We start from the raw sequence: 25,158 nt of genomic DNA on the forward strand, positions 1-25,158 counted from the left end.
GACAGAGACAGAGGAAATAGTACGTTTCTAGAATGAAATATGGGCCATTAGATTGAAGGAAATTGACGGATAAGATAGGATGTGAGATATAAGGCTCGGATCGTCGCTTTGGATCCCTGAATTTATTATATTTGATTAAATACAGATCTCCAACTATAAACCTTCCTCTGCAAGTCTGTATACTTTCTCACTTATCAATCACTAAATTTCCTCCACGTCATCTAGTCTAGTTACAATTAAATTAAATTAAAATATAAAAATATAAAAGTAACAATAAAGTAAAATAAAAAAAGAAAAAAAAGAAAAGAAAAAGAAAGCTCCTTATCCATTCTTCAGGACTAAACAAACTTCCCTAACACGCTTTTATTCACGTGGTCATTGAGAAGCGGGAAAACCCGTCAAAATTCAAATTTCAAATCCCTATTATCCTCACTTAAATTCAAACAGTACCCCAAAATTCAAAATTTTTTAGAACGAAAACCAAACACCCAATGTTTAGTTACTCAAAATTTCTCAATCTCAGGTACGTTTTCCTTTCCAAATTATTCTTTCAATTTGTTATTTGTTATGTTTCTCTTCCAATTTTTCTAATTGGTTGTTGAAAAAAGTGTAGAGATGGATTTTGAAAACATGAAAAGGAAAGAACTACAAGCACTATGCAAGGAACATGGAATTCCTGCAAATTTAACAAACTTAGAAATGGCTAACAAGCTTTCTTCACTTCTTAAGGTAATGTAACGTTAATCTTTATTTATTTTTAGGTTTGAAGAATTTTTTATTTAAATTTGTGGTTATATATATGTATAGGTAAATGATGAAAAGCCCTTAACTCGAGGGCGATCATGTTTAAAGGTTTTAGATGATGATAGAGAATCTGATGTTGTAAATAGGAAGGTAAAGAAAGTGAAATTTAGTCCTGATAATGAAGTTATTGAGTTTACGCGATCCGCTCAAGTGAAAAGGAGAGGGAGAAGGAAGTCAATGGTGTATAAGAATGACTTGAATGTTGGTAGTGATGGGTTAAATGTAGGCATTTTGGATAGTCCAGTTACGGTTATCGAGAAAAAGGGAGCGAAAAGGCATGTGAAAGATAGCGTAAGTTCAACGAATGAGGGTAAGGGTGAAGTTGGAGTGGCTACAAGAAGATCTTTGAGGAACATAGAAGTAGTTATACAAGAAAGTGAGGGCGTAAATGATGGTTTACGGACGAGTAGGAGAGTAAGAAGTAGGAAAAATGGTAAAGAGAGTGCAGAAGATATGGAAGAATTGGATAAAAGTATAAGTGAAAAGGGAACTGATGGGGCAGAGAAGAGGGACAAGAAAGTGACATTTGTTACTGAGTGCACCAAGTCTGAAACAAAAGCCAAGGAGATGAAAAGAGAAACGAGAAGGAAATCGATGGCTCATAATCAGACCTTGCCTGTTCAAAGTGAGGAGGAGATTGTGGAGAAGCCAGCTCTGGTAACAAGGTCTCGGAACTTGAAACCAGTTGAGGATAATGTTGGTAACAAGAGGAACCGGACAAGGGGTAAGGAAGTTATTGAGATAAGTGAGGAACTTGTTTGTACTGAATTTGTTGAATCTTCAGTTGAAGTTGTCAAAGATGAAGTCAGAGTAAACACAAGAAGGTCTCAGCAGAATAGTGTGGTGGAGCCATCCGAAAAGGCTATGAAGAGGTCTGGACGGGTAGCTAATAAGGAAAAGGGTGCAAAATTGACTGATGATATTTCAAAAGATAAGATGGTTACTATGGGAAGGACTAGAAATCAGTCTAAAGTGACTGTAGAAGCTTCGACATCAGAAAGTGGAACTAAAATTGTTGAACCTAAGGAGAAACTTGAAGTGGTTCTTCAACTTGAAGAACCAGCAGAAGTTCCTGTTAGAAGAAGTGATAGGCGCAAATCTGTTTTTCCTTTGGAGAAATTGAGGGGTGATGAAGTTGCAGCCAAGGAGAAAAGAAATTTCTTAAATGCTAATGATGATGAGCCAAGGAATAAAGGTACAAAAGAAGAAACCCAGAAGGTATTGAAGCTATCAAAGAGGCTTGCTACACAAGATGAAGATTCAGTATTGGTGAAAGATGATATTGCTGAAAATGAAGGGCTTGATAGAGGCAGAGGAAATAGGGGCAAATCTGTTGGTCCTTCTTTGGAGAAAGTAAGAAGTGATGAGGTTGCTGTTGTAAAGGAGAAAAAAAACTTGAATGCTAATGATGACGAAACAAGGAGTAAAGGTACAAAAGAAGAAACCCAGAAGGCATTGAAGCGGTCAAAAAGGCTTGCTACACAGGTGGAAGATTCAGTATTGGCGAAAGATGATACCACTGAAAATGAAGTGCTTGAGAGAGGCCGAAGTAATCGGCGCAAATCTGTTGTTCCTTCTTTGGAGAAAGTAAGAAGTGATGAAGTTGCAGTTGTAAAGGAGAAAAGAAACTTGAATGCTAATGAGGACGAAACAAGGAGTAAAGGTACAAAAGAAGAACCCCAGAAGGCATTGAAGCGGTCAAAAAGGCTTGCTGCACAAGTGGAAGATTCAGTATTGGTGAGAGATGATATCGCTGAAAATAAAGTGCTTGATAGAGGCAGAAGTAGTAGGCGCAAATCTGTTGTTCCTTCTTTGGAGAAAGAAAGAAGTGATGAAGTTGTGGTTGTAAAGGAAAAAAGAAACTTAAGTGCTAATGATGCTGAGATAAGGAGTAAAGATACAAAAGAAGAACCCCAGAAGGTAGCCAAGCGGTCAAAAAGGCTTGCTAAACAAGTGGAAGATCCTGTACTTGCAAGAGATGATATTTCTGAAACTAAATTAGAAGAGAGGAGGCACTCTAGAAGGAATGCTGCTAAAGCAAATGTAGACACCAAGATGTTGGACAAATCAGTGCAAGAAGAAACTTCCGTGGTAAGAGAAGAGAGGAGACGTTCTGGAAGGAGTGCTACTAGGCACACTCTTGCAGCAGTTTCAGATGAAAAGAAGGAAAATGGTGATAATAAGCTGACCAAGAGAAACCGCACTGTTATTCAAGAAACAGATTCTTTGAAACAGTCCACGAGTAGCTCAAAAGGAAGTGTGGAGGCAGCAGTTGTTGAAAAGACTAGTACTGCCAGAAAGAAGCAGCAGGGTCGACTAAAGAGATCAAATGTGGAAGTAGAAGTTCCCATGCCTGAGGACATGGAAATAGTCAGAGAACCAGACAATAAACATTGTATTGTCTCAGGTTCAGAAGGTACAATGAGCTTCTCAAGATCATCTCTAAATGAGCTTAAAGCTGTCACAGATGATGTCAATATAGTTCTTGCTGGAACCAAGGATGAAGCACCTGCTGAGTCGAGAACCCTAGCTGACAAATTGACTGAGGAAGGACCAATTGTAGATGCAAATGCTTCTCAATCTGAAAATAACTCCACATCGGAATGTCTTCCATTCAGCGAAGCATTCAACTCCAACGGTTAGTGTTTCTGGTCATAAGTTAATACGATACATTGTTTTATGAAGTGCGCTTATTCATTGTTTTGTATTTGCAGCTAGACCCGAGGAGAACCTAGTTGAGGAGCTTTTGCAGTCTGACCACAAGGAGCCTACAAGCAAAGATCTATGTCCTAGTTCAGTTTTGGCTGATGATGCTGTTCCAAATGACACAACTTCTGACAAACAGGAGCATGGGGCAATTACAGCAGATAATGCAGAAGAATTCGACACAGGGTTATCTAATGAAGTTCTTGATAATTGTTCACTAAGCCAGAGTGATAATATGGAAGAGAACATTGCTTCTGGAACCAAGGATGAAACAGCTGCTGAGTTGACCACCCTAGATGACAAATTGAATGAGGAAGGACCACCTATAGATACAAATGCTTCTCCATCTGAAAATAACTCCACATCAAAATGTCTTCCATTTAGTGATCCATTCAACTCCAACGGTTAGTGTATCTGGTCATAAATCAATATTATGCATCGTCTTGTGAAGAGTGCTAATTCATTATTTCGTATTTGCAGCTAAAGCCGAGGAGAACCTAGTTGAGGAACTTTTGCTGTCTGAACATGAGGCGCCTGCAAGCAAAGATCTATGTCCTATTTCAGTTTTGGCTGATGATGCTGTTCCAAATGACAGAACTTCTGATAAACAGGAACATGGTGCAATGGCAGCAGATAGTGCAGAAGAATTTCCCACAGGATTATCTAATGAAGTTCTTGATAATTGTTCACTAAGCCAGAGTGATAATATGGAGGAGATTCTTGATTCTGGAACCAAGGATAAAGCAGCTGCTGAGTCAAGCACCCCAGCTGACAAATTAATTGAGGAAGGACCACTTGAAGATGCAAATGCTTCTCCATCTGAAAATAATTCCGCATCCAAATACCTCCCATTCGGTGATCCATTCAACTCCAGCGGTTAGTCTATCTGATCATAAGTTAATATTATGCATTTTATTGTGAAGAGTGCTAATTCATTATTTCATACTTGCAGCTAGACCCGAGGAGAACCAAGTTGAGAGATTTTTGCATTCTGATCCTGAGGCACCTGCAAGCAGAGATCTATGTTCAGATGATGTAACTTCTGACAAACAGGAGCAAGGTGAAATAGCAGCAGATGATGCAGAAGAATTTGTCGTAGCATTATCTGATGAAGTTCTTGATAATAGTTCACTAAGGCAGAGTGATAATATGGAAGAGAACCTTGATTCTGGCTTTAAAGAACAACCAGAGACTGTAGGTGCTGTTATTGAAGGAGAAACTTATGGTGAACAGGAGTCCGAAAGTGGCTTGTGTCCTGGTTCTACTTTGCCTGATGATGCAGTTCCAGATGACATAACTTCTGACGAACTGGAGCATGACGCAATTGCGGCAGACAATACAGAAGAATTTGACATAGGATTGTCTAGTGAGGTTCTTGCTAACTGTTCAGTAAAGCAGAGTGATAATATGGAAGAGAACCTTGATGCTGGCTTAAAAGAAAAATCAGAGACTGGATGTATTGTTACTGAAGGACTAACTTATGGTGAACAGGAGTCCGAAAGCAAAGGCCTATGTCCTGGTTCTGTTTTTGCTGACGATGCAGTTCCAAATGACATAACTTTGGACAAACTGGGGCACGGTGCAATTGCAGCAGATAATGCAGAATTTGGCACAGGATCATCTAATGAAGTTCTTGATAACTGTTCCGTAAACCAGAGTGATAATATGGAAGAGAAGCTTGATTCTGATTTTAAAGAACAATCAGAGACTCGATGTACTGTTAAGGTTGGAGTAAATTATGGTGAACAAGCGCTAACTGTAACGGATTATGTGAAAGAGTTTGATGCGGGGTTGTCCAGTAATGTCCCCATGGAACACGTGGAAGCTGAATCTGGTCCTATGGAAGCTGTATATGATCGAGATGCACCTACCTTCACAAATCACGGTGAAATACATGCAGAAGAATATGAAAACCTGGAGGAAGCAGCTTCTGAGAAAACTGTTTCAGGTCCCATAAAAGCAGTTCCAGATCTTCAAGGTACGCAGCCCTTTTTGATCAGTTACTGATTATAGGAATTTCATAATACATTGACCTTCTCTTTTAGTTGCAGAACCTGGTAGTTTTGGTGATGGCATCATATCAGATGTAACTACTTCAAAGGACGGTGATGAAGAGAAGCAAGGTAGTTATGAGGTTTTCTCACCTCATGTTCTTTGCAATTTGCTCATTTTCTCTTCCTTTTGATGCAACAGGTGAAGAACTTAAAATATTGTTTGCCACTCCTTGTCATATTTCACATTCTAAAGAAGATAAGAAAGCTTCTTTGGATGGTGATTCAAGGGAAAAGGGTCTCAACAGAGAGTGGCAAGGTTAGCTTCAAAATGCTTCTTTTTACATTTTTACTTTTTATAACTTATTGCTGCAAATCATTTTTGTTCGGCATTTTGCTTTGTGATTTCTGTAGTTTCTCCCATTAGTGGTAATGATACATCAAGTCTCCAAAGTTCTGTCCGTGATTGTGGTGAACATAGCCAAGGTTAGTCCTAGACTTCTTCTTCTTCCTCTTTCCCGAAGAGTATCTCTTACTTACAGCTCGATTATGCTATATGTTACAGGAGAGTATTTGAAAAGTTTGTTTGCCACCCCATTTGGTAGTAGAAGCAGCAAGGCAGAAATAGCAACTTGTATCGAGATTAATGAGACAAGCAGTCAATACAAGCAAAGTTGCCCTGAAACTGAGAACAGTTAGTCTTTCTTCCTTAAATATGATTTCCAAGCCATTTTATTGCTTGGTTTATATTCTTACTTGAAGCAGAAGGATTTCAAGATTTAGGTTGTTGAATAACAAGCCAGTTAATATCTTGACCATATTCACTAATCACCTTATAAGCATCTTTTGACATGCAGCTGCATCTTCAGCTGGCAATGGTTTGACACCATCTGTAACTCCTTTAAAGGACACATCTAAAGATGAAGGTATTTCTCAGCTAGTTTCCTGGTTTTGTGAAACCTGAAATCATGTCTAACTCTTCAACTTGATGCAGCCGGGGAAGATCTAAAAGGTTTGTTTGCTACGCCCTCTGTTGTTTCACAATCTGTTAGAGGCCAGCATTTCCTTTTTCAAAGTCAATTGAGTGGAGAAGCAATGGCCGCGGGAGAAGGACTTGGCCGTGGTTTGGTTGAGGACAAGAAAGGTTGGTTCTGAAATTTCTTTCTTTTGAAGTAATTTCTGCTTTCCCTCTGGATTTTCAGCTGTTCTTCACTTTCTTTTCTTTTTCGGTTTCTAATATCTGCTTAGGGATGTCTATTATAACAGGGGAACCTGGAAGGACTTTATTTGCCTCACCCGTCTCTGTAAAATGCACTAACCAAGAGACTACTTCTACCAAAGATAAGTATAGCCAGAGTCATGAAATGGAAACTTCTATTTGCAGTGGAGTAGAAAGAAACCTCGATGAATCTGAAGCTCTGACTGTTGGAGTCGACCAAGGTAGTAGATTATCCCTGTTAGCCATAATGGATTTACACAAGCTGAGTGTTCAAAACGTGAATTCAGTTTGTGTTTGTTGAATTATACTGACCTCAAAGACTTAATTCTTGTAGCTCCTGAGACCTCACATGTCACTGCTTTCAACTATGGTGATGAATATAAGCAAGGTTAGTTCTGAGCTATATCTTATTGTATAAAGTAAATGTAGCTCTCCTATCATATTTTATTTGCTGCTTGATTGTGCATTAATAGCTTTAATTCCTGATGTACAGAAGATCAACTGAAGTTGCTGTTTGCTTCACCCATCATTACCGAGACTCTGAACCAAATGGATGGGACAAAAAGAAAGACAGAAGACGAGAAAAATCTTTTGTCTAGGAATGTTCAGGGGCTCTCTCATAACAAAGGTTTTTCAGTTGAGAAGCTCAAAGAAACTGCTGAGTGCACAGATTCTAAACATTCTGCAGAACAGATTAAAGTTGAAAAGATCATAGAATTTGCTGAATGCTTGAAAGAATGCAGTACTCTGGAAGAAGAGAACAATGAAAGTCATGGTAATCTGCTGTCTGCAACATCAACTACAAACTCGACTCCGTTGCGGAATGATGAGTTTTCTTCTCAAGAAATTATGATCGAAGAAACTGCTGAGTGCATGAAAGATTCCAGTGCTCTTGAAGCACAGAACAATGAAGGCCAGGGTAATATTCTGTCTGCAACATCAGCAAAAAACATGACTCCATTGCATAATGATGAGTTATCTTCTCAACAACCTAAGATCAAAGAAACTGCTGAGTGCATGAAAGATTCCAGTGCTCTTGAAGAAGAGAACAATGAAGGTCAGGGTACTATGCTTTTTGCATCGTCAACTAAAAACATGACTCCATTGCGGGATGGCGAGTTTTCTTCTCAAGAACCTAAGACAGCAGATGTTTCAATGTCCGGAGAAATAGTTAGAGGTACGGAGATGAATACGAGACATGAAAGCTGGGTTCAGGAAATTGTTGACATAGAGGAACACAAAATTGAGGAAACAGTGGTTGACAGGGATTTGTTGCTAAGAGATACCTCTAAAATTCTGGAAGAAGACATTTATGTTGAAATTGCAGAAGAAAGTACTTCTCCTGTTATTTCAAAGCCTACATGTGATGATATTGAATTTCCTGAACATCAGATGGTGCCGGAGATCAATCAGAGCAGTCCCAAGAACGTCAAAACATCTGATGCTTTCAGTGAAGGTACTGAAGATCACTTGAAACTGCTGTTTGCTGCCCCAATCAAAGAAACAAGTCCCTCATGTTCTGAGTCCCTTAAACCATTGGATGCCTGTAATGAAGAGAACACTGAAGATCACCTGAAACTGCAGTTTGCTACCCCAATCAAAGGAACAAGTCCTTCAAGATTGGATGAAGCTTCTAGTTGTCAATTGAAGACAGCCATGGTTATCAATGAAGCTTCTGTAATGGTTGGTAAGGAGCCTAAGCTCAAAGGGTTTGAATTTTCTGGAGAACCACTAAGTGTAGAGATTATTAGCGGAGGTTTTGATAGCACAAAAAGATCTTGCTTCTCCAAAGAGATTAAAGACCAATCTGAAAGAGGGCCTCTGTTTCCTACATCATCAAAAGGTACAAGTCCACTGCAGTTGGAGGGAAGTCCTGGTTGTGAGGAAGATATCTTCAAGGATCTTGATGGTGGTAAGTTCCTTGGCTCTCAGGAACAAATTTTTGCACAGCACGAAGATCATCAACTTCTAAATGAAATGACAGATAATACTGGTGACGCTACACTCGATTGGTTTCATATAGACGATGGCAGTGTTCCCAGCCAGACAGAACTGGAGACGCAGAAAGGTAATATTTTAACTCCTCAATATTTGGGCAATAACTGTAGAGTCACAGGACGATATTATACTTGTAGATTCAGTTTCTGTATAAACTTAATTGCAAGTCTGATAATATCCTATAATGAATTCTTGAATGGCATAATTATAAATTTGGAGTGGTTAAAATAAAGTGCAGTGAAGAACAAGAAACTAATTCATCAGATGCTTGAAACATTTACATTCAGTTTTCTTGGAACATGGTATAGAGGGAATAGAGTTTTAATTCTTACACCTTTTACAGTTTTAATTCTTACACCTTTCTCATTTTCTATTTTGAAAAATCCCTAAATAGATGCATATGCCTGAAATTTCTACTGCCAATGCTACAGAAAATGATTCTGCCCATCAGTTCGAGCCCTTGCGTGAAGTCACCGAAGATGATGCTGTGGCTGAGGGGAAGGAAGATGATCATCTAATGGCGTCTCAAGAATCTCTAGAAGACAGGTTAATTAATACCAGGGAAGCAACAAAAAGTGGTGTTGTTAGTGATGCAGTTTGCCAACAACGGAACATTCTAACTGACATTGAAACTGAGACCATAACTCAGGAGAGCGTAAGGAAGACCGATGATATTTCTGTTAGTGCTGGTGAGTTCGTTAAGACTGTATGAGCAACAAAGAAAGGAAAAAACTTTTCTTTGTGCATGAAATTTGTATATCGAGGTTATCCCTTTTTTAACCATATTTGCAATTATATGATAAATTTGTGATTCTTAACTTTCAAATAACTTTAGCGGTTTTGCTTTATATTGTTCTCCAAATTCTGGAACTGCTTACTCAGTAATGAATTTCAGAAAATGGAATTCTTGAATTTGATGCTGAATCCACTGCATTAAGAAGTCAGGAAAAGATCATCATCACAGTAGAAGAGACTAAGGGAGATGAAGTACAAAAACTAGAAGTGAGAAATATCAGTAACGCTTTCCTACAGAACAACATTCCCGATAATGATGAATATGCAAAAGAAAGTTCAACCGTATTGCCTGCTGATAAGCAGTTCCACTTTCCAGAACATTATATGATAGAAAATGTTTCGAGCATCAAGGAGTTTACTTCTTCCGCAAAGGAATGCCAAGATGTTTTTAAGGAAGGTGATTTTGCTGATCAAGGGGATGGACTTACCATTTTTGAATCAACTGAGAGAATGTCTACGATTGTTAACTATTCAGATCTCACCACCCAAATGGACCTGCCTGGATTACTTGCAGGAGAGAGTGGAAATATAACCCATTCATCATTTTCGGAAGAGCTTCAGAATGAAAGTAATCAGGGGAAGTCCAGTGCAGCTCAGCAACAGGATGAGGATTCTTTTGATAAAAAGGAGCATGAATCAACACAAGCAGTGTTATCACCCTCTTTTAAGTGTCATGAAAACATCAGCTCTATCGAGGAAGGTAAACAAGTTCTGATCCACCGGATTTGTCTGATATATTTTGAACTTTTAGCGTTGACTATACTAATTATGGATTTGTTATGTCATTTAGGCTTAGCTGATGAAGATACATTGATCTCTGAGCAAAATAATGACTTGGCTGAAAAGAAAGTACCATTAACCCCAGCAGGAGTAGCTAAAACTTCTTTTGCCAAGCACTTGAATTCTACTGTGAAGAAGAAGAATGCCAGAAGCGTTCTTATCCATGGAACCCCCAACAAACTATCCCAGATAGCTGACATGAAAGAAAATGCTCCAAGTGTTAAGGGAGATGTTGGCACTTTAACAGCATTAAGACCAGAAAAGAGGCGTGCTTTGGATATCCTCCCAAGGAAATAGAAGAAAAATTTCTGTAATTCTTTTCAATTTTTCTTGTTACGGTTGTCCTGGTTTGATTGCTGCAGCCATATCTCATGGCCTATATTTCTGTTACATGAGATAAGACCTGCAATGGTTTTTTTCTTTTGGTGCTTGAAAGTGGTGAGAACAAACAGATTATGTAATTATTTCATGTTTATGTTACCATATGGGTTTGACTTAGTAAGTAGTCTTCTGACAGATAATTTCTAATTGTAAGGATTATTACCAAATCTCTAACTACTGAATTATTCCAAATTAACTCACAGGTGCTTCTTAAACCACCTGTGTTACTTTTGACACTTTCAAAATTCATTCCAATTTATCCAATTATTTGTCTTTTAATGCAAAAGATTTTAAGGGAGCTAACTATTTCGATAATATTTCTAAAGATGAGAATGTGGAAAGAAAATCTTTACTTGCCTTGGGCACTGAATAATCACTGCAACTCCAGGAACAATATGATGTTGGGCATATTTAGTAATGCTTTAATATCAGTTTCCTAGTAATTTCCGCGTCCTTGAGTGTATTTTAGTGTTGAATATGCCCAACTTCTCTTAGTTGTGAATTTTCTACTCATGGGATGGTAATGTGTTGTGCAGTGAAATAATTTTGGAGCAAAAGAATGTGCCGAGGGAAATCACACAAATACAAAACCTTAATGAAATTTCATATGGAGCTTTTGCAGTACATTGTGTGTGTACTCTTTTTCCCTTTTCTTTACTTCCTCCGTTTCATAATAAATGGTGTTTTAAGCTTTTCATTTTGTTTCAAAATAAGTGATGCTTTAGGATTTCAAAAACAAATTGATCTTATTCTTCCATAATTATCCTTATTTACATAATCAAGAATCATTAAGTAGCTATTCTTTTTTCTAGGCATTTATTTAGGGATAAGTTAGTAAAAACACTCCTAATGTTCTAAGAGTGAGCACTTTCTTAAGGGGTGTGCATAAGCTAAAAAACCCACTTATTATGAAACGGATGGAGTATCTTATTAAAGGCCAGGTCACAAGGACAACTTTTAAATTACCAACTTCTTTCTCTAAAAGGTTTTATTTCTCCTAATTGCATCACTCAAATTATTTCACAAATAGATTCTTTTACCTGGTCTACTGTGGAAAAATATTGTTAGTTAATTCGTTTTAGCTTATCCTTCAAGTGGTGTACTAGACCATCTCATCACTTAACTTTTCCCTCGAAAAGTTCAATGGTAAAAAAAGCCCAGGGAAGAAACAACTAAGAAATAGTATCACCAATTATGATCAAGCTTTTGAAACTAGTGAAATGCCAGTAGCATTTTCAGAGTTAATACAAGAAATCTCTTCAACTATTTTCTCAAGTGCAATTTCATCTTTTAGTATACCTGTATGAGAAACCCCCAGTAACTTGGTCACTTTAAGGGGTAGGTGACTCTTGTTATCCCAATGTGATTCAAGAGCCAACAAGCTTACCATATTGACAGTGCCATCTCCATCCCCATACACAATCTCAGGTGGCTTATCAAACTCGCCATCTTCGTAGAACAATGTCTCGGGAGTCTTAACCCCAGAGCCAATTATGCAAGTGATAGGCACTTGAGGCAGAGTCAAGTTGTTGACCAGGGGCAAAATACGCGATGTGTAAGGCAAAACTCCCTCAGGAAACCCGATATCCTTGAGGAATGACGGGATATCTCGAGCTGTGTATGCAGCATTTGGGGTACTAACAAGTGGTTCTTTGGTGGTAAATACTTTCGGAGAAGGCAAAAGCCACATGTCACTTTCAGAACTCCTTTGTTCTTCCCTTACTAGCAATGGATTTACTAAAGGCACTCCAAGTGCATTTCCGGAAGCAAAAGTAAACATTGCCTCAACTGTGCCTCCCCAAGGTGCGGACAATGCTATAAAGTGTTTGATGTACTTCTGGCTCCAGGATTTCGCGTTCCGGCAGAGTAGTTGAAGGACATATAACCCTCCTAAGCTATGGGAAAGAAGAATAACAGGTTTTCCTCCATTTGAATTGCTTGCACTTTCTATGAGTCCTTTCAGGTCATTGAGGTATTTGGAACCAACATGACTTGGATGACCTTCTGCAGCTAAACCGTAACGAAAATCATACGGTGCTCCAAACAGATTTTCGCCATCTCTGTAGCCTAGTTCTTGCAAAGTATTCACAAGTGGCTCCATATATGCTGTAATTTTCCTACGCGCAAACCATGTGAAGTACATGTTAAAAAAAGGTTATTACAAGGAAAAGAGAAGTCAATCAATCTACTACTACTGCAAAAAAAAAAAAAAAAAGGAATTCTTGGATTATTGGTTGACACAGAATGCAAGACATATTATGGAGTTAAAATAAAGTTGGAACCATCGAATCTCATACTAGTAAATTTGGGAATGCAGAGCTAATAACAGCAAGGGTTGCCATTTAGTTACTGCCAAGATGAGACAATTACTATAATAATACTAGTATTTAATGGAGAACAGAGAAGTACATATATTCTTTATGTTCCTTTAAAAATGGTATCAGGCCAACGTCTGTGAACTTCAACTATTTCAGTTACTATTTGGTACCTATTATATTCTACTCGTATAGCTATTAGGTAATTTTAACTACCAAGACTTAACATTTCTTTTTTGTCTATATGTAAAAATGTCAACTCCGGTCTTCTATAATTTTTATTCACTTCATCGAGTGTTAGGTCACATCTCGAGGGTAGGACATCTATTGCCTATTGGTTTTCCAATCATAAGATAGCACCGATCATGTATTAAGAATAATTAAGAACTTGGCTCACATTAAGTGTTAGAAAATTGGTGAACCAAAAACAGAATAAAAATAAAAATAATAATAATTAAGCATTTTCAACATTCAGAATAATAAATGACCAAGCACTCAATAAATTATCAAGAAAAATTCAAAGTATAATGTAAGCTCATAAATAAATATAAGTGGGAACTTACTTGAGATGGGGATCAAGATAAAGAAGGGACTTAGTGGAACCAAAGTGTGTAATCCTAGTATTGACACCAGGGGCATTATAATAATCATCTAAGTGAGTTTGATAGTAAAGTTTCATCCTCTGATTAAAGCACTTTGTGAAGGGTGCCAAAAGTACACTTGGGTCAAACCATATCCTAAACCAACCTTCACTATCTTTGTTTAATGGATACCATCTGTTGCACAACAAGCTTGTAGGCTTGTACTCCGAAGTCAGGCTTGCTTCTAACTGGTTCCCACCAGCTCCTGGTATCAAGATTAGAGGGTGGAGGTTAGTAGTTGCTTGACAAGTGTACAACATCATAGCCATCATGAATAATATTTTCATGGCTAACCACGTTAATGGACAACGAGGAACATGTCCATGGCCATTGTTTGTGATTGGGATAACAATATGGAGAAACTTGTTCCTTGTCTTTGTGGTAGATAATGCACTTACGTCCTTAGTCAACTTTTTGCGCGGATTGTCCTTCAAACGCACTGGTATTTAATTTTTGTCCTTCATATTTGTGCCTGTATTTTTCTTACTTTATTTAATGAAAATATTCAGATCTTACATGAAAGATAATTTCTGTAATATTTTATCTTCGAAAACTGAATTTTTACCTCGTTCGACATAAATTCTATAGGAATTAGGTACTGCGGCATAAGTTTTGTGATATTTTTCAGATTATGTTGAGTGTTGAAAGTTTTATCTTGTCCGACATAATTTGTGTGAATGATATGATACACATACCGAAGTTAAACATAAACTATGTCTTGCGAAATTTAAATTATGACGCGCTAAAAATGCTGAAGAGCCAAAATTAAAGACAACCCCGATGATAGAGTATTTGTGCGAAACACCCTCTTTAGTTACATAATAATGGGTTTTTCGAGCTTTACATTAGTGGTGAATAGTAACAGAAACAATGAGCCCATTGGACCAAAGTCCCCAATTGACCCCGGGAAATTCGCAGAATTGTCCTTCTTTTGGGTGGTCTTTAACTTTTGTCCCTCAAATTAGTGGTCTTTAATTTTTGTCCTTCGCCTAAAAGTCATGGGTTTCAGGTTCGAATCCCCGCTCAGTCAAAATTTTTAAAAAATTAGCAAGCCAGAGTTTGAATTTCGCTCTGCCCCCTCCGGTTTGAATTTCGCTCTGCCCCCCTCCGACAGACTTTGCCTTGGGGCATATTTTTTTTTTTTTTTTTTACTTTTCAAGATAAACTTTTAGTTATGTGTAAAGGAAAAGTTCCGTCTTATGAGGTATACTTTTAGTTATGCCTTAATTAAAAGTGTGCCACATAAGACATAACTAAAAGATATCTTATAAGCGCAGAACTTTTCCTAAAGCATAACTAAAGGAAAAGTCAAGTCTACGCCTTAAGGAAAAGTTACGATGGGGCATACTTTTAGTTATGCCTTAACTAAAAGTACGCCCCATATAACTATGTTTTAAGGAAAAGTTCTGGATCCGCATAACTTTAGTTTTTCCTTAAGGCGTGTATACTTTGGATCCCATACACGCCCCAAATTTCGCTTTGAGAAATTATTTTTTCATTTTATGCCTGAGCGGGGGTTCGAACCCAGAACCTCAGGTATTCGCCCACCTTATTAAGCGAAGGGTAAAACTTAAAGACCACAAATATGAGGGGCAAAATTTAAAGACCACAAATATGAGGGGCAAAATTTAAAGACCACCCCAAAAGAAGGACAATCCGCGCAAAAAAATGATTGACTTCTATGGACTATGAAAAATGCAAAGAGAAAAAAAACCTATATATACAAAATAAAGACTCATGTTTACCAAACATAGCAGGAGATTTCCGTTTACCAATATAGCAGAGAAATTATTTTTTTATTTTATGCCTGAGCGGGGGTTCGAACCCAGAACCTCAGGTATTCGCCCACTTTATTAAGCGAAGGGTAAAACTTAAAGACCACAAATATGAGGGGCAAAATTTAAAGACCACCCCAAAAGAAGGACAATCCGCGCAAAAAAATGATTGACTTCTATGTACTATGAAAAATGCAAAGAGAAAAAAAACCTATATATACAAAATAAAGACTCATGTTTACCAAACATAGCAGGAGATTTCCGTTTACCAATATAGCAGTAGTTTTTTTCTTCAAAATATACACGAAATCACACTTCGAATCTCGCTCAAGGATTAGAATTTCGCGTATAAAAACTATATAAAATCGATATGAAATATTTATGTAACTGTATAAATTTCGTATAAAGTTCTTCTATTTACACTATTTGAGAGCAATTACAAATTATAAACTTTCATATGTCTAAAGTTAACTTACTTTGTTAAACCTCAAAATTAATTTAAACGGAAAAGGTCCATATATGCCCGCGGACTATGCGAAATTGCACGCATTTGCCCGTCGTTTAAAGGTCAATCCGCCCATGCCCCTAACGTTACGTTTTGCGTCACCTATGCCCTTGAGTTAACGAAACCTGAAAAAAATATTGTAGGGCAAATTTGTGCAGTTCCACATGGTATATGGTCATATTTGATCCACTGAAATTCCTAAATATTATGGCATAAAAGCAACAATATGGCACAAAATTTCACTGCATTCCAAAACATAAAAAACATCTGCAATTACAATTCATGCATCCACCATTACATTACATCTAAACTATACAACTAAAAGATCAAATGCAATTACAGCCATCTCTTAAAGATTATTTTCACAAACAAGAGCACCATTTTACCTTTTCAAAAGATTTGTTTTACTAATGATAACATCTTCTTCTTTTTTCAATTAGTTGATGACCTGGATAGTTCTTTCTAGATATTTTTCGTCTTCCTAGTCCCAATATCTATACGATAATGCATGCAACAACTGCCGCACAAAACATAAACATAAAAAAAATTCATTACAGATCTGCCACAAAAAAATCACAAGGAAAAAGAGATAACTTACATTAAACTTATGACACCTGAAAAAACGTCTCCTGCAGTGCTGAAATTTTGATAGCAATAATAGAGTGAATATTACATTTTAGAGATTTATATGGTCTTACATAAAATTTAATGTGGTCTGACCCTTTCGCGAATTCCACGCATAACATAAATTTAGTAGAATTATTTGGAGTCCATGATGTGAGATGGAGTGACGAACGCTTCCACAACTATTTGAAGAACTCGAAGCTTCCGACTTTTCATAAACAAGTGAAAGAATAAGAGAGCAAAGTGTAGGTTGCACGATAAGTGTGGAGTTTCAAAATGCAGTACCAAAAAATCGTTGGCTAGCATAAAGTGCACTACAAAAAAAAATCTAAGAACTATTGGTACAATAAGAAGTTGTTGCATGCATTATCGTGTAGATATTGAGACTGGGAAGACGAAAAATATCTAGAAAGAACTATCCAGGTCATCAACTAATTGAAAAAAGAAGAAGATATTATCATTAGTAAAACAAATCTTTTTGAAAAGGTAAAAATGGTGCTCTTGTTTGTGAAAATAATCTTTAAAAGATGGCTGTAATTGCATTTGATCTTTTAGTTGTATAATTTAGATGTAATGTAATGATGGATGCATGAATTGTAATTGCAAATGTTTCTTATGTTTTGGAATGCAATGATATTTTGTGCCATATTGTTGCTTTTGTGCCATAATATTTAGGAATTTCAGTGGATCAAATATGCCCCTATACTATGTGGAACTGCACAAATTTGCCCTCCAATATTTTTTTCAGGTTTCTGTTAACACAAGAGCATGATGTCGCAAAACTTAACGTTAGGGGCATGGGTGGACTGACCTTTAAATGATTGGCAAATGCGTGCAATTTTGCATAGTCCGCGGGCATATATGGACCTTTACCGTAATTTAAATGATGAGTTTCGTTCATACTGTACATTAAGATATTACAAGTTTGACACTTAATTGATGTGATGACTTAATTTAAGTAATATACACCAGGTCGTATAAAGATATCTATAGGTAAGTGTCCATAAAAAGTGAGAGTTATAATTTTAAAAATGGAAAAAATACATGCTATAATAAATAAGTAAATCTGACAGTGTAAAATTTCATCAAGTACGTGGTTATTCTTACTGATTAAACACTAGCAAGATGAATTTGTGTGTATTCGAGATAAGTTTATAGATAAATTGATATATTTTTGCTTCGTCTAACTCTATAAAAAAAATTAAAACTCTATAAAAAATTAATACATGACACTTACAGTTTTAATCTATTTTCTTGTTGAATTTCAAATAAAGGGCGAAAAGAATATCACTGATATTAGTTATTTGATTCGATATATGAGTTGGACATAATGTTAGAATTTTAATTTTAACCAAAAAAAAAAAGGCATAATGTTAGAATGAGTATTAGAGCATATAATCTTTAAATATTAATTGCCACAACTTAAACAAGTTATAAGTTATTATTTACTCTAATATTTGTTGTAAAGTGTGATCTCATTATTGCTTAACTGAAAATATTGATATTAATATATATTGTTTTAAATAAAATTAATTGAACGCCTATAAATACAATTTAACATTACAATGTTGGGCCATCTAATTCCATATAAAAACCTGAAGCTTAGTTTTTAGAGGATTATCGCGGCTACAAGGAAGAACACACACAGCAGCCAGAAGCAATCATAGAGGTCTTACTTTTCCATTCTTTTCTTCATTCTTATGATATTTTGGGATTTATTGAGATTTCTGTCTTGAATATGTGTAGCTAAACTATATTGTTTTTATTTTGACGATTAATTCACTAGAGGGTTATTTAATTGTATTATGAGCGTTACATATACCTAGCTAACAGTGAAATACTAAATATGAATCTTGAGTTGAACTTGAAAAAGAGAACTTTTGACCGCAATATGATTGATTAGGATACGTTCGTGAACCTAGGCATTAAAAGGGATTCATTCGCCAATAAGAATGGATATATACCTATTCGCTGTGGTTAACCAATTATTGCAAGAAATCTTTAATGCATTCTTTTTATGCCTAATCACCATAAGGGTTTAGAATAAACTGAATAGGCGAGTAGAAATTAACAAATTTCTATGAGTATTATTATTCTTGCAGATTAATAACCCGGATAATTAATTAGTCAGAATAGTTGAAGAGTTCGATAGCATTGCTAGATAAGACCATAACCCGACAATATTATTTTCCATTTGAATCCAACCTTGCGTGTTATGTGTGTTTGGTTGAATTCATTAGACTTTTCATTCATAGTTTATTTATTACAATTAATTATTAAAATCTGAAAACATGTTTCTTGGCTAGATACATTGTAAGTGGTTTAATTTGGTGAAGAGTTAATCATTAGTCCTCGCGGGATTGATACTTTACTCAATCTTAATTACTTGATTGATTGCATACACTTGCGTGTGCGATTCAGGGCAATAAGCTTTTTGGCACTGTTATTGGGGACTTAGAAATTAACCGTTTTATTATATTAAGATATTACTACTACTTATTAGTCATGTATTAATTTTTTGTTCTTCGTGGTTGTGAACTCAGGTACTATCGTCTGATGCGAAGGGTGAGAACTTAGAAGCCATAATAAACTTGAGGATTTTGACTTGGGACCTGAACTAACACTTCACAGGCGGTTGAGAGAACACAGACAAGTTCAAAATCAATAAGCACTCATACAATTGCCTGTGGAGATGGCCGAGAACAACAAGCAACTATCTATACTGGAATTCCTGAGAATGCCAAGTGTTGCCAACGTTACTTCCGCTATTGTCAAGCCTGCCATCAATGAGGGCTTCGAGCTGAAACGGAGCATGATCAAGCTACTTCATGCTTACGCACAATTCTTGGGGTTCTCGCATGAGGATCCTTACCAACATATTCAGAACTTCCTAGAGATCAGTGATACTTGTATACGGTAAAATTTGGATTAATGCTAGACCGGTGAGACCGGGGACCAAGGGAAGGGAGAAACAAGCACGAACGATCAGACAGGGGGTATTGCATCAAAAGTGGTTGATCAAAAGAAGTCGGAGGAAAACCGTAAGGTCCGGTTTATCCGGGGCAAACTCCTCATCACAGCCAGTCTGGTTTCTCCATGGCCGAGTTAATCGTGGACGTTAGTCCGGTTGATCAGTTATTCAATTGCCACGTGTTAAGACCGCTTCGCCACATAATCGCCAATCGTCTTTGGTGTCGGGCCGTACGACCCAACCTTATCCTTTTAGGGCTTCCCTTATTTCAAAAGGGCTTTATGTTGTATGAAAGGCTCATAGGGCAAAACTATAAATAGGGGGCACTTTCCTACTTTTAAGGGTTAGCTTTTCAGATCTAAAACATTGTAATAGAATTTATATTGAAGCTCTCTCTCTCTAATTTTGGTCCGGATTTGTAGTGTTCTTTGGCTCAATTCATCCATCCAATACGATAATAGCATAATAATATATACGTATATCTAGCTCGAATCCATCATATTAACATCTTCATTCAAGTTATCAGCTTATATATTTATATATATAAGTCACTATAAACGAATCCGCATATACATTCCTCATTAATCAAAAATAGATTAAAGTGTCCACATATCCTATACCTCACTTACAAATTCAATTTATTACCTAATTTCGGGGTAAACAGTTTGGCGCCCACCGTGGGGCTAGGATAATAGTGGTCTTTGATCTCGGTTTCTATCGCTCACCCATTAAGATTTTTCAATCTTTTGTTCGTCTCGAAAAATGGACCAAATGGCGAGCAATGGACAATCTGGTCACATCAACAACAATGAGATTGTGGCCGAAAACGAGAAACAACCTACGGGGATCACCAACGGAACCCGTCGACCCAAACACCGTCGATTCGAGAGAGGGCCTCAACCGTGGCACCGTGAACCAGGAGAATGGCGCCCGGCCCGGCCACCGATCCCTTAAATACTCTCAATTCAATTACTTTGTCCCGGCACAAGGGCGAAAAGTGCCAATACCCCGGATGATATTAACTTACGTCTTATCTTTGAAATATTGCGAGAACGAGAGCGATTTCCGAACAAGGGTCGCAATAGCCCGGTTGCAAAGCAAAAATGATGAAAGCTCCCGGAAGAAGACGGAGGGTGTTGCCGAACCCGAAGGGATGGAGCACGGATGGTCGGTGGGTCGAGGGCGAACCCGAAGTCTTTGAGAATGCTCGAAACATTGGCAAAACGGAGACTCAGAGGGTGGAAACATATAACTCTCGGGTGGACGGATCCCGGGCCCGTTACGAGACAGGAAGAGGTACATTCGATCCATCGGCTCGAAGTTGATCCGAGGTTAAAAATGCGGATATCGAAACATGATGGTACAACGGATCCTCGGGAACACGTGACTTCATACACAGCCAAAAAGGCAATGATGTCGAAGAAGATGAAATTGAATCATATTGAAAAAGTTCGGGAAAACTCGGGAGCGTTGACTTGGTATTAGGGGTGGGCGTTCGGTTCTTGGTTCGAAAGGACTATTTCGGGTTCGGTGTTTTGAAAGTGGACACAAACACCCGAATTCGGTTCGGTTCTTTCGGTTTCGGTTTTGAAGTTTGGTTCGGTTCTTTTTCAATTCGGTGTTTTTCGGCGGCGGCCGTTGAGCGGCGTGCGGCTTTCAACGAAGCTGATCTTTGTTTTCTAATGCGGTAATGTTTGCCATATGGGGCTAAGTATATTAATTATTAACATTCTTTTTATAAGAAGGATGTCGGGATATCTTTAGAAATAACTAATTTAGATAAGTAACAACGGATCCTCGGTTGAATTTTTCACGATGAAAAGAATGAAGTGGGCTTGGGTACAGTTTCGTTTGGGCTTAAATTAAATAGGGCATGGGCTTGGACTATTAATAATTTTGGGCTAAGACATAATATTTCGGTTTAAAAAACCCGAAAACCCGAATAGAAAACCCCGAACACCGAACCGAATCCGAATTTTTGAAAAGTGAAACCCCGAACGAAAACCGAAAACCCCGAACACCGAAAAACTGAATTAATATTGACTTTTCGGGGTTTCGTATTATATGAGCTACTTGGTATGACCGCCCGAGTCATTCAATCACTTCTTTCAAAATGCTCGCGGATGCGTTCATAAAAGCTCATGCCGGTGCCAAAAAGGTGCAGGCCCGTAAGGCGGATATTTTTCGGATAGCCCAAAGGGATGATGAGTTGTTGCGTGAATTTGTCAACTGTTTCCAAAGGGAACGGATAAAACTCCCTCCGGTTGCGGAGGAATGGGCTGCACAAGCTTTTACCAAAGGACTCAATCCTCGGAGTTCGACGGCCTCGTTCAAACTAAAGGAAAATTTGCTGGAATACGAGGCTGTGACCTGGGCGGACGTCCACAATAGATACGAACCAAATATTCGGGTAGAAGATGACCAGCTCGAACTTCCCCCGGGTCCCGTAAACATGAACAAAAGCTCTGAGAGATCGAGGAAGAATTACGATCCGGAGTCAAGGCCATCGAGGGAAAGATATCGGCCATACTCTCATTCAGAAAAGCTTCAAAGTTGGAAAAATCGAGATTGGTCCCGGTCAATTCTCCGGTCGGGGAGATAAACGGCGAGCGGCCATCGAATAGCCGAGGGTTGTCATTTAGGAGTGACGCCGGAAGCTCGGCTACCAACAGAGACCTGCCAAGGATATCGGAATACAACTTTAGCGTCAATACCTCGGATCTCGTCTCGGCCATAGGTCGCATCGCAGAAGCAAGGTGGCCTAGACCATTAAGGTCAGATCCCGGTCAGCGAGACCCGAACATGATATATGAATACCATGGAACCCATGGTCACGGAACCGAAAGCGATCGTTGCCAATTAAGAGAAGAGGTGGCCCGTTCTTGAAAAATAGTCACCTTCGTGAATTCCTGAGTGAGCGGGCTAAAGGCCAATACAAGGAAAGGGAGTCAAACAAACGGGTTGAACCGGTAGAACCTCAGCATATAATCAACATGATAATTGGGGGTACGGATGCTCCTAGAGGGCCGGTGATGAAACGGACAAAGGTTTCCATTGTTCGTGAGAAGCGCAGGTGGGATTACGTACCCGAGGGTTCCATCACCTTCAGCAATGAGGATGCAGAAGGCATCATTCAACCGCACAATGATGCGTTGGTAATTTCTATTCTTATTTTTAAATCACAAGTTAAACGTATTTTGATTGACCCAGGTAGCTCGGCCAACATCATCCGGTGGAGAGTGGTTGAACAGCTAAGGCTACTCGACCAGATCGTACCGGTAGCCCGGGTGCTCAGCGGATTCAATATGGCGAGTGAAACCACGAAGGGTGAGATTTCTTTGCCGGTCAACATTGATGGCACTATTCAGCAAACGGTGTTCTATGTAATTGAAGGGGATATGAAGTATAATGCATTCTTTGGGTGAACCCGTAGATAAATAGCATGAGAGCCGTGCTATCGACATTACATCAATTACTTGAAATTCCCGACCCGGAGGGGTAAAACCATCCGGGGAGAATAACCCGCCGCAAGAGAGATGTTCGCGGTCGAGGAAACGTCACCCCTTCCCAAAAAATCGGATAAAAAAGAAAATGAGTCAATCGGGGAAAAGGACTCTCAATAGCAACTAAAGTACACGGGTCCGACTACGAAGCAGATGGGGTTGGACCCGGGGAATGAAGAGGATGATTTCGGTGTACCCAGATCATTCGTCTTGCCGGATGACTCGGATGCAACAAAGTCTACAGTAGAGGAGTTGGAGCAAGTCACCTTGTTTGATTGTCTACCGGATAGAAAGGTATACCTGGGCACGGGGTTAACCTCGGAGCTCAGGAACAAGTTTATTAAATTTCTTCAAGCTAACGCCGATTGTTTCGCATGGTCCCATATAGATATGACAGGTGCGCCGCCGGAAGTAACAACTCACAAGCTCGGCGCCCCGGGAGATTCCCCCCGCAGAAACGAGGAAGGGAGGCATATGGAAGAACCGAAGCACGCCTTCGTAAAGGATGAGGTAACAAAGCTTTTGAAAATAGGCTCTATTCGGGAGGTAAAATACCCGGATTGGCTGGCTAACGTAGTGGTGGTGCGAAAAAAGGTAATAAATTTCGAATGTGCGTTGATTATAAGGACTTAAACAAAGCATGCCAAAGGATTCATTTTCGATGCCTCACATCGATAGAATGATCGATGCAATGACCGGGTATGAGATGTTAAGTTTTCTCGATCTTCTTACTCGGGTATAACCAAATCCGGCATAAATACGAGGATCACGAGAAAACATCCTTTATTACCCGATATGGGACTTACTTTTATAATGTCACGCCCTTCGATTAAAAATGCGGTGCAACTTACCAACGCCTAGTTAATGGAATGTTCGAAGAAACGATGGGGAAAACAATGGAAGTTTATATTGATGACATGGTTTTCGGTCCTAAACTTGAAGGACCATTTAAAACATTTGCGAGGAAACCTTCGACGTGCTCCGAAAATATAACATGAAGCTTCACCCGGAGAAATGTGCTTTTGGTGTCCGGTCAGGCAAGTTCCTGGGTTTCATGGTGTCTAACCGGGGAATTGAGATTAACCCGGATAAGATCAAAGCAATCGAGAATATCGAGGTGGTAAATAACGTCAAAGGAGTGCAGAGGCTCACCGGAAGGATAGCGGCGCTGAGTCGGTTCATATCGAGATCCTCGGACAAGTCACCGTTTCTTCTCCTTATTAAGGAAGAAGAATGACTTCACTCGGACACCGAATGCCAAAAATCCTTACAAGAATTGAAAGGGTACTTGTCCGCCCGCCTCTGCTTTTGCACACACCGAAAGCGGACGAGCGCTTTTTTCTCTACCTTGCCGTGTCCGAGGTAGCGGTAAGTGGTGTTTTGGTCCGAGAAGAATTAGGTATGCAATTCCCCATACATTATGTGAGTAAAACTTTGGGGGATGCGGAGACCCGTTATCCCCATCTTGAAAAGTTGGCATTGGCATTGGTAAGCGCTTCTAGAAAGCTCAAGCCTTACTTTCAATGCCATCCGATATGTGTAGTGACTACTTACCCTCTAAAGAACATCATGCATAAATCGAAATTATCGGGTAGACTAACCAAATGGGCTGTAGAGATTAGCGGATATGATATTGAATACAAGCCTCGGACGGCCATCAAGTCCCAGATCTTAGCCGACTTTGTGGCAGACTTCACCCCGGCCATGGTCCCCGAGGTTGAGAAAGAACTTCTACTAACCTCGGGAAAAGCCTCGGGTATTTGGTCGCTACACATGGACGGGCCTCGAACCTTAAGGGTTCCGAGCTAGGAATCGTTCTCAGAACTCCTGCCGGGGAAGTGGTTCGGCAATCCATTAGAACTGTTAAATTGACTAACAATGAAGCTGAGTATGAGGCTATGATTGCACGTTTGGAATTAGCTCGAAGTATGGGGTCCGAAATAATTGAAGCAAAATGCGACTCGCTCTTGGTCGTTAACCAGGTGAATGGCGTCTTCGAGGTTAAAGACGAGCGGATGCAGAGGTATCTGGAAAAAATTCAAGTGATACTTCACCGATTTAAAGAATGGACCATGCAGCATGTACCCAGGGAGCAAAACAGCGAAGCCGATGCATTGGCTAATTTGGGATCTTCAGTCGAAGGGGAAGAA

The 25,158-nt window shown here is 38.8% G+C and overlaps 2 protein-coding genes across 7 annotated transcripts; one reads left to right on the plus strand and one right to left on the minus strand.

Annotated features, from left to right (window-relative positions):
• The first annotated feature begins 314 nt into the window (after positions 1 to 314).
• LOC132033878 (uncharacterized) lies at positions 315 to 10,791 on the plus strand. Of its 6 annotated transcripts, XM_059424018.1 has the most exons (19): positions 315 to 523; positions 614 to 729; positions 808 to 3,442; positions 3,519 to 3,914; positions 3,991 to 4,386; positions 4,463 to 5,488; positions 5,556 to 5,633; positions 5,704 to 5,820; positions 5,916 to 5,987; positions 6,067 to 6,195; positions 6,359 to 6,427; positions 6,496 to 6,645; positions 6,750 to 6,941; positions 7,055 to 7,108; positions 7,214 to 8,632; positions 8,705 to 8,788; positions 9,150 to 9,407; positions 9,614 to 10,213; positions 10,304 to 10,791. In XM_059424018.1, exons 2-19 carry the CDS (start codon positions 616 to 618, stop codon positions 10,588 to 10,590), a joined length of 8,076 nt encoding a protein of 2,691 aa, XP_059280001.1. In that variant the 5' UTR covers positions 315 to 523; positions 614 to 615; the 3' UTR covers positions 10,591 to 10,791. The 6 variants fall into 6 exon arrangements, with proteins under 6 accessions (XP_059280001.1, XP_059279997.1, XP_059280000.1 ...); XM_059424014.1 differs by having other exon boundaries at positions 7,217 to 8,788; XM_059424013.1 differs by having other exon boundaries at positions 316 to 523; positions 7,214 to 8,788.
• A 1,048-nt stretch (positions 10,792 to 11,839) lies between these two features.
• On the minus strand, positions 11,840 to 14,207 carry LOC132034908 (lecithin-cholesterol acyltransferase-like 1). Its single transcript, XM_059425244.1, has 3 exons — positions 14,196 to 14,207; positions 13,553 to 14,058; positions 11,840 to 12,791 (listed from the first exon to the last, which is right to left on the minus strand). The coding sequence occupies exons 1-3, from the start codon at positions 14,205 to 14,207 to the stop codon at positions 11,873 to 11,875; spliced, it is 1,437 nt and encodes a 478-aa protein (XP_059281227.1). The 3' UTR covers positions 11,840 to 11,872.
• Between the last annotated feature and the right edge of the window lie 10,951 nt (positions 14,208 to 25,158).

Source organism: Lycium ferocissimum, chromosome 10 (assembly GCF_029784015.1).
Source record: "Lycium ferocissimum isolate CSIRO_LF1 chromosome 10, AGI_CSIRO_Lferr_CH_V1, whole genome shotgun sequence".
NCBI lineage: Eukaryota > Viridiplantae > Streptophyta > Magnoliopsida > Solanales > Solanaceae > Lycium > Lycium ferocissimum.

Coding starts and splice junctions, on each gene's coding strand:
- LOC132034908 (XM_059425244.1), bottom strand. Junction 12,792..13,552: donor TATCTTGATCCCCATCTCAA/GTAAGTTCCCAC, acceptor GTTTGCGCGTAG/GAAAATTACAGCATATATGG.
- LOC132033878 (XM_059424013.1), top strand. CDS start 616: ATGGATTTTGAAAACATGAAAAGGAAAGAACTACAAGCACTATGCAAG. Junction 730..807: donor AGCTTTCTTCACTTCTTAAG/GTAATGTAACGT, acceptor ATATATGTATAG/GTAAATGATGAAAAGCCCTT. Junction 9,408..9,613: donor TGATATTTCTGTTAGTGCTG/GTGAGTTCGTTA, acceptor AATGAATTTCAG/AAAATGGAATTCTTGAATTT.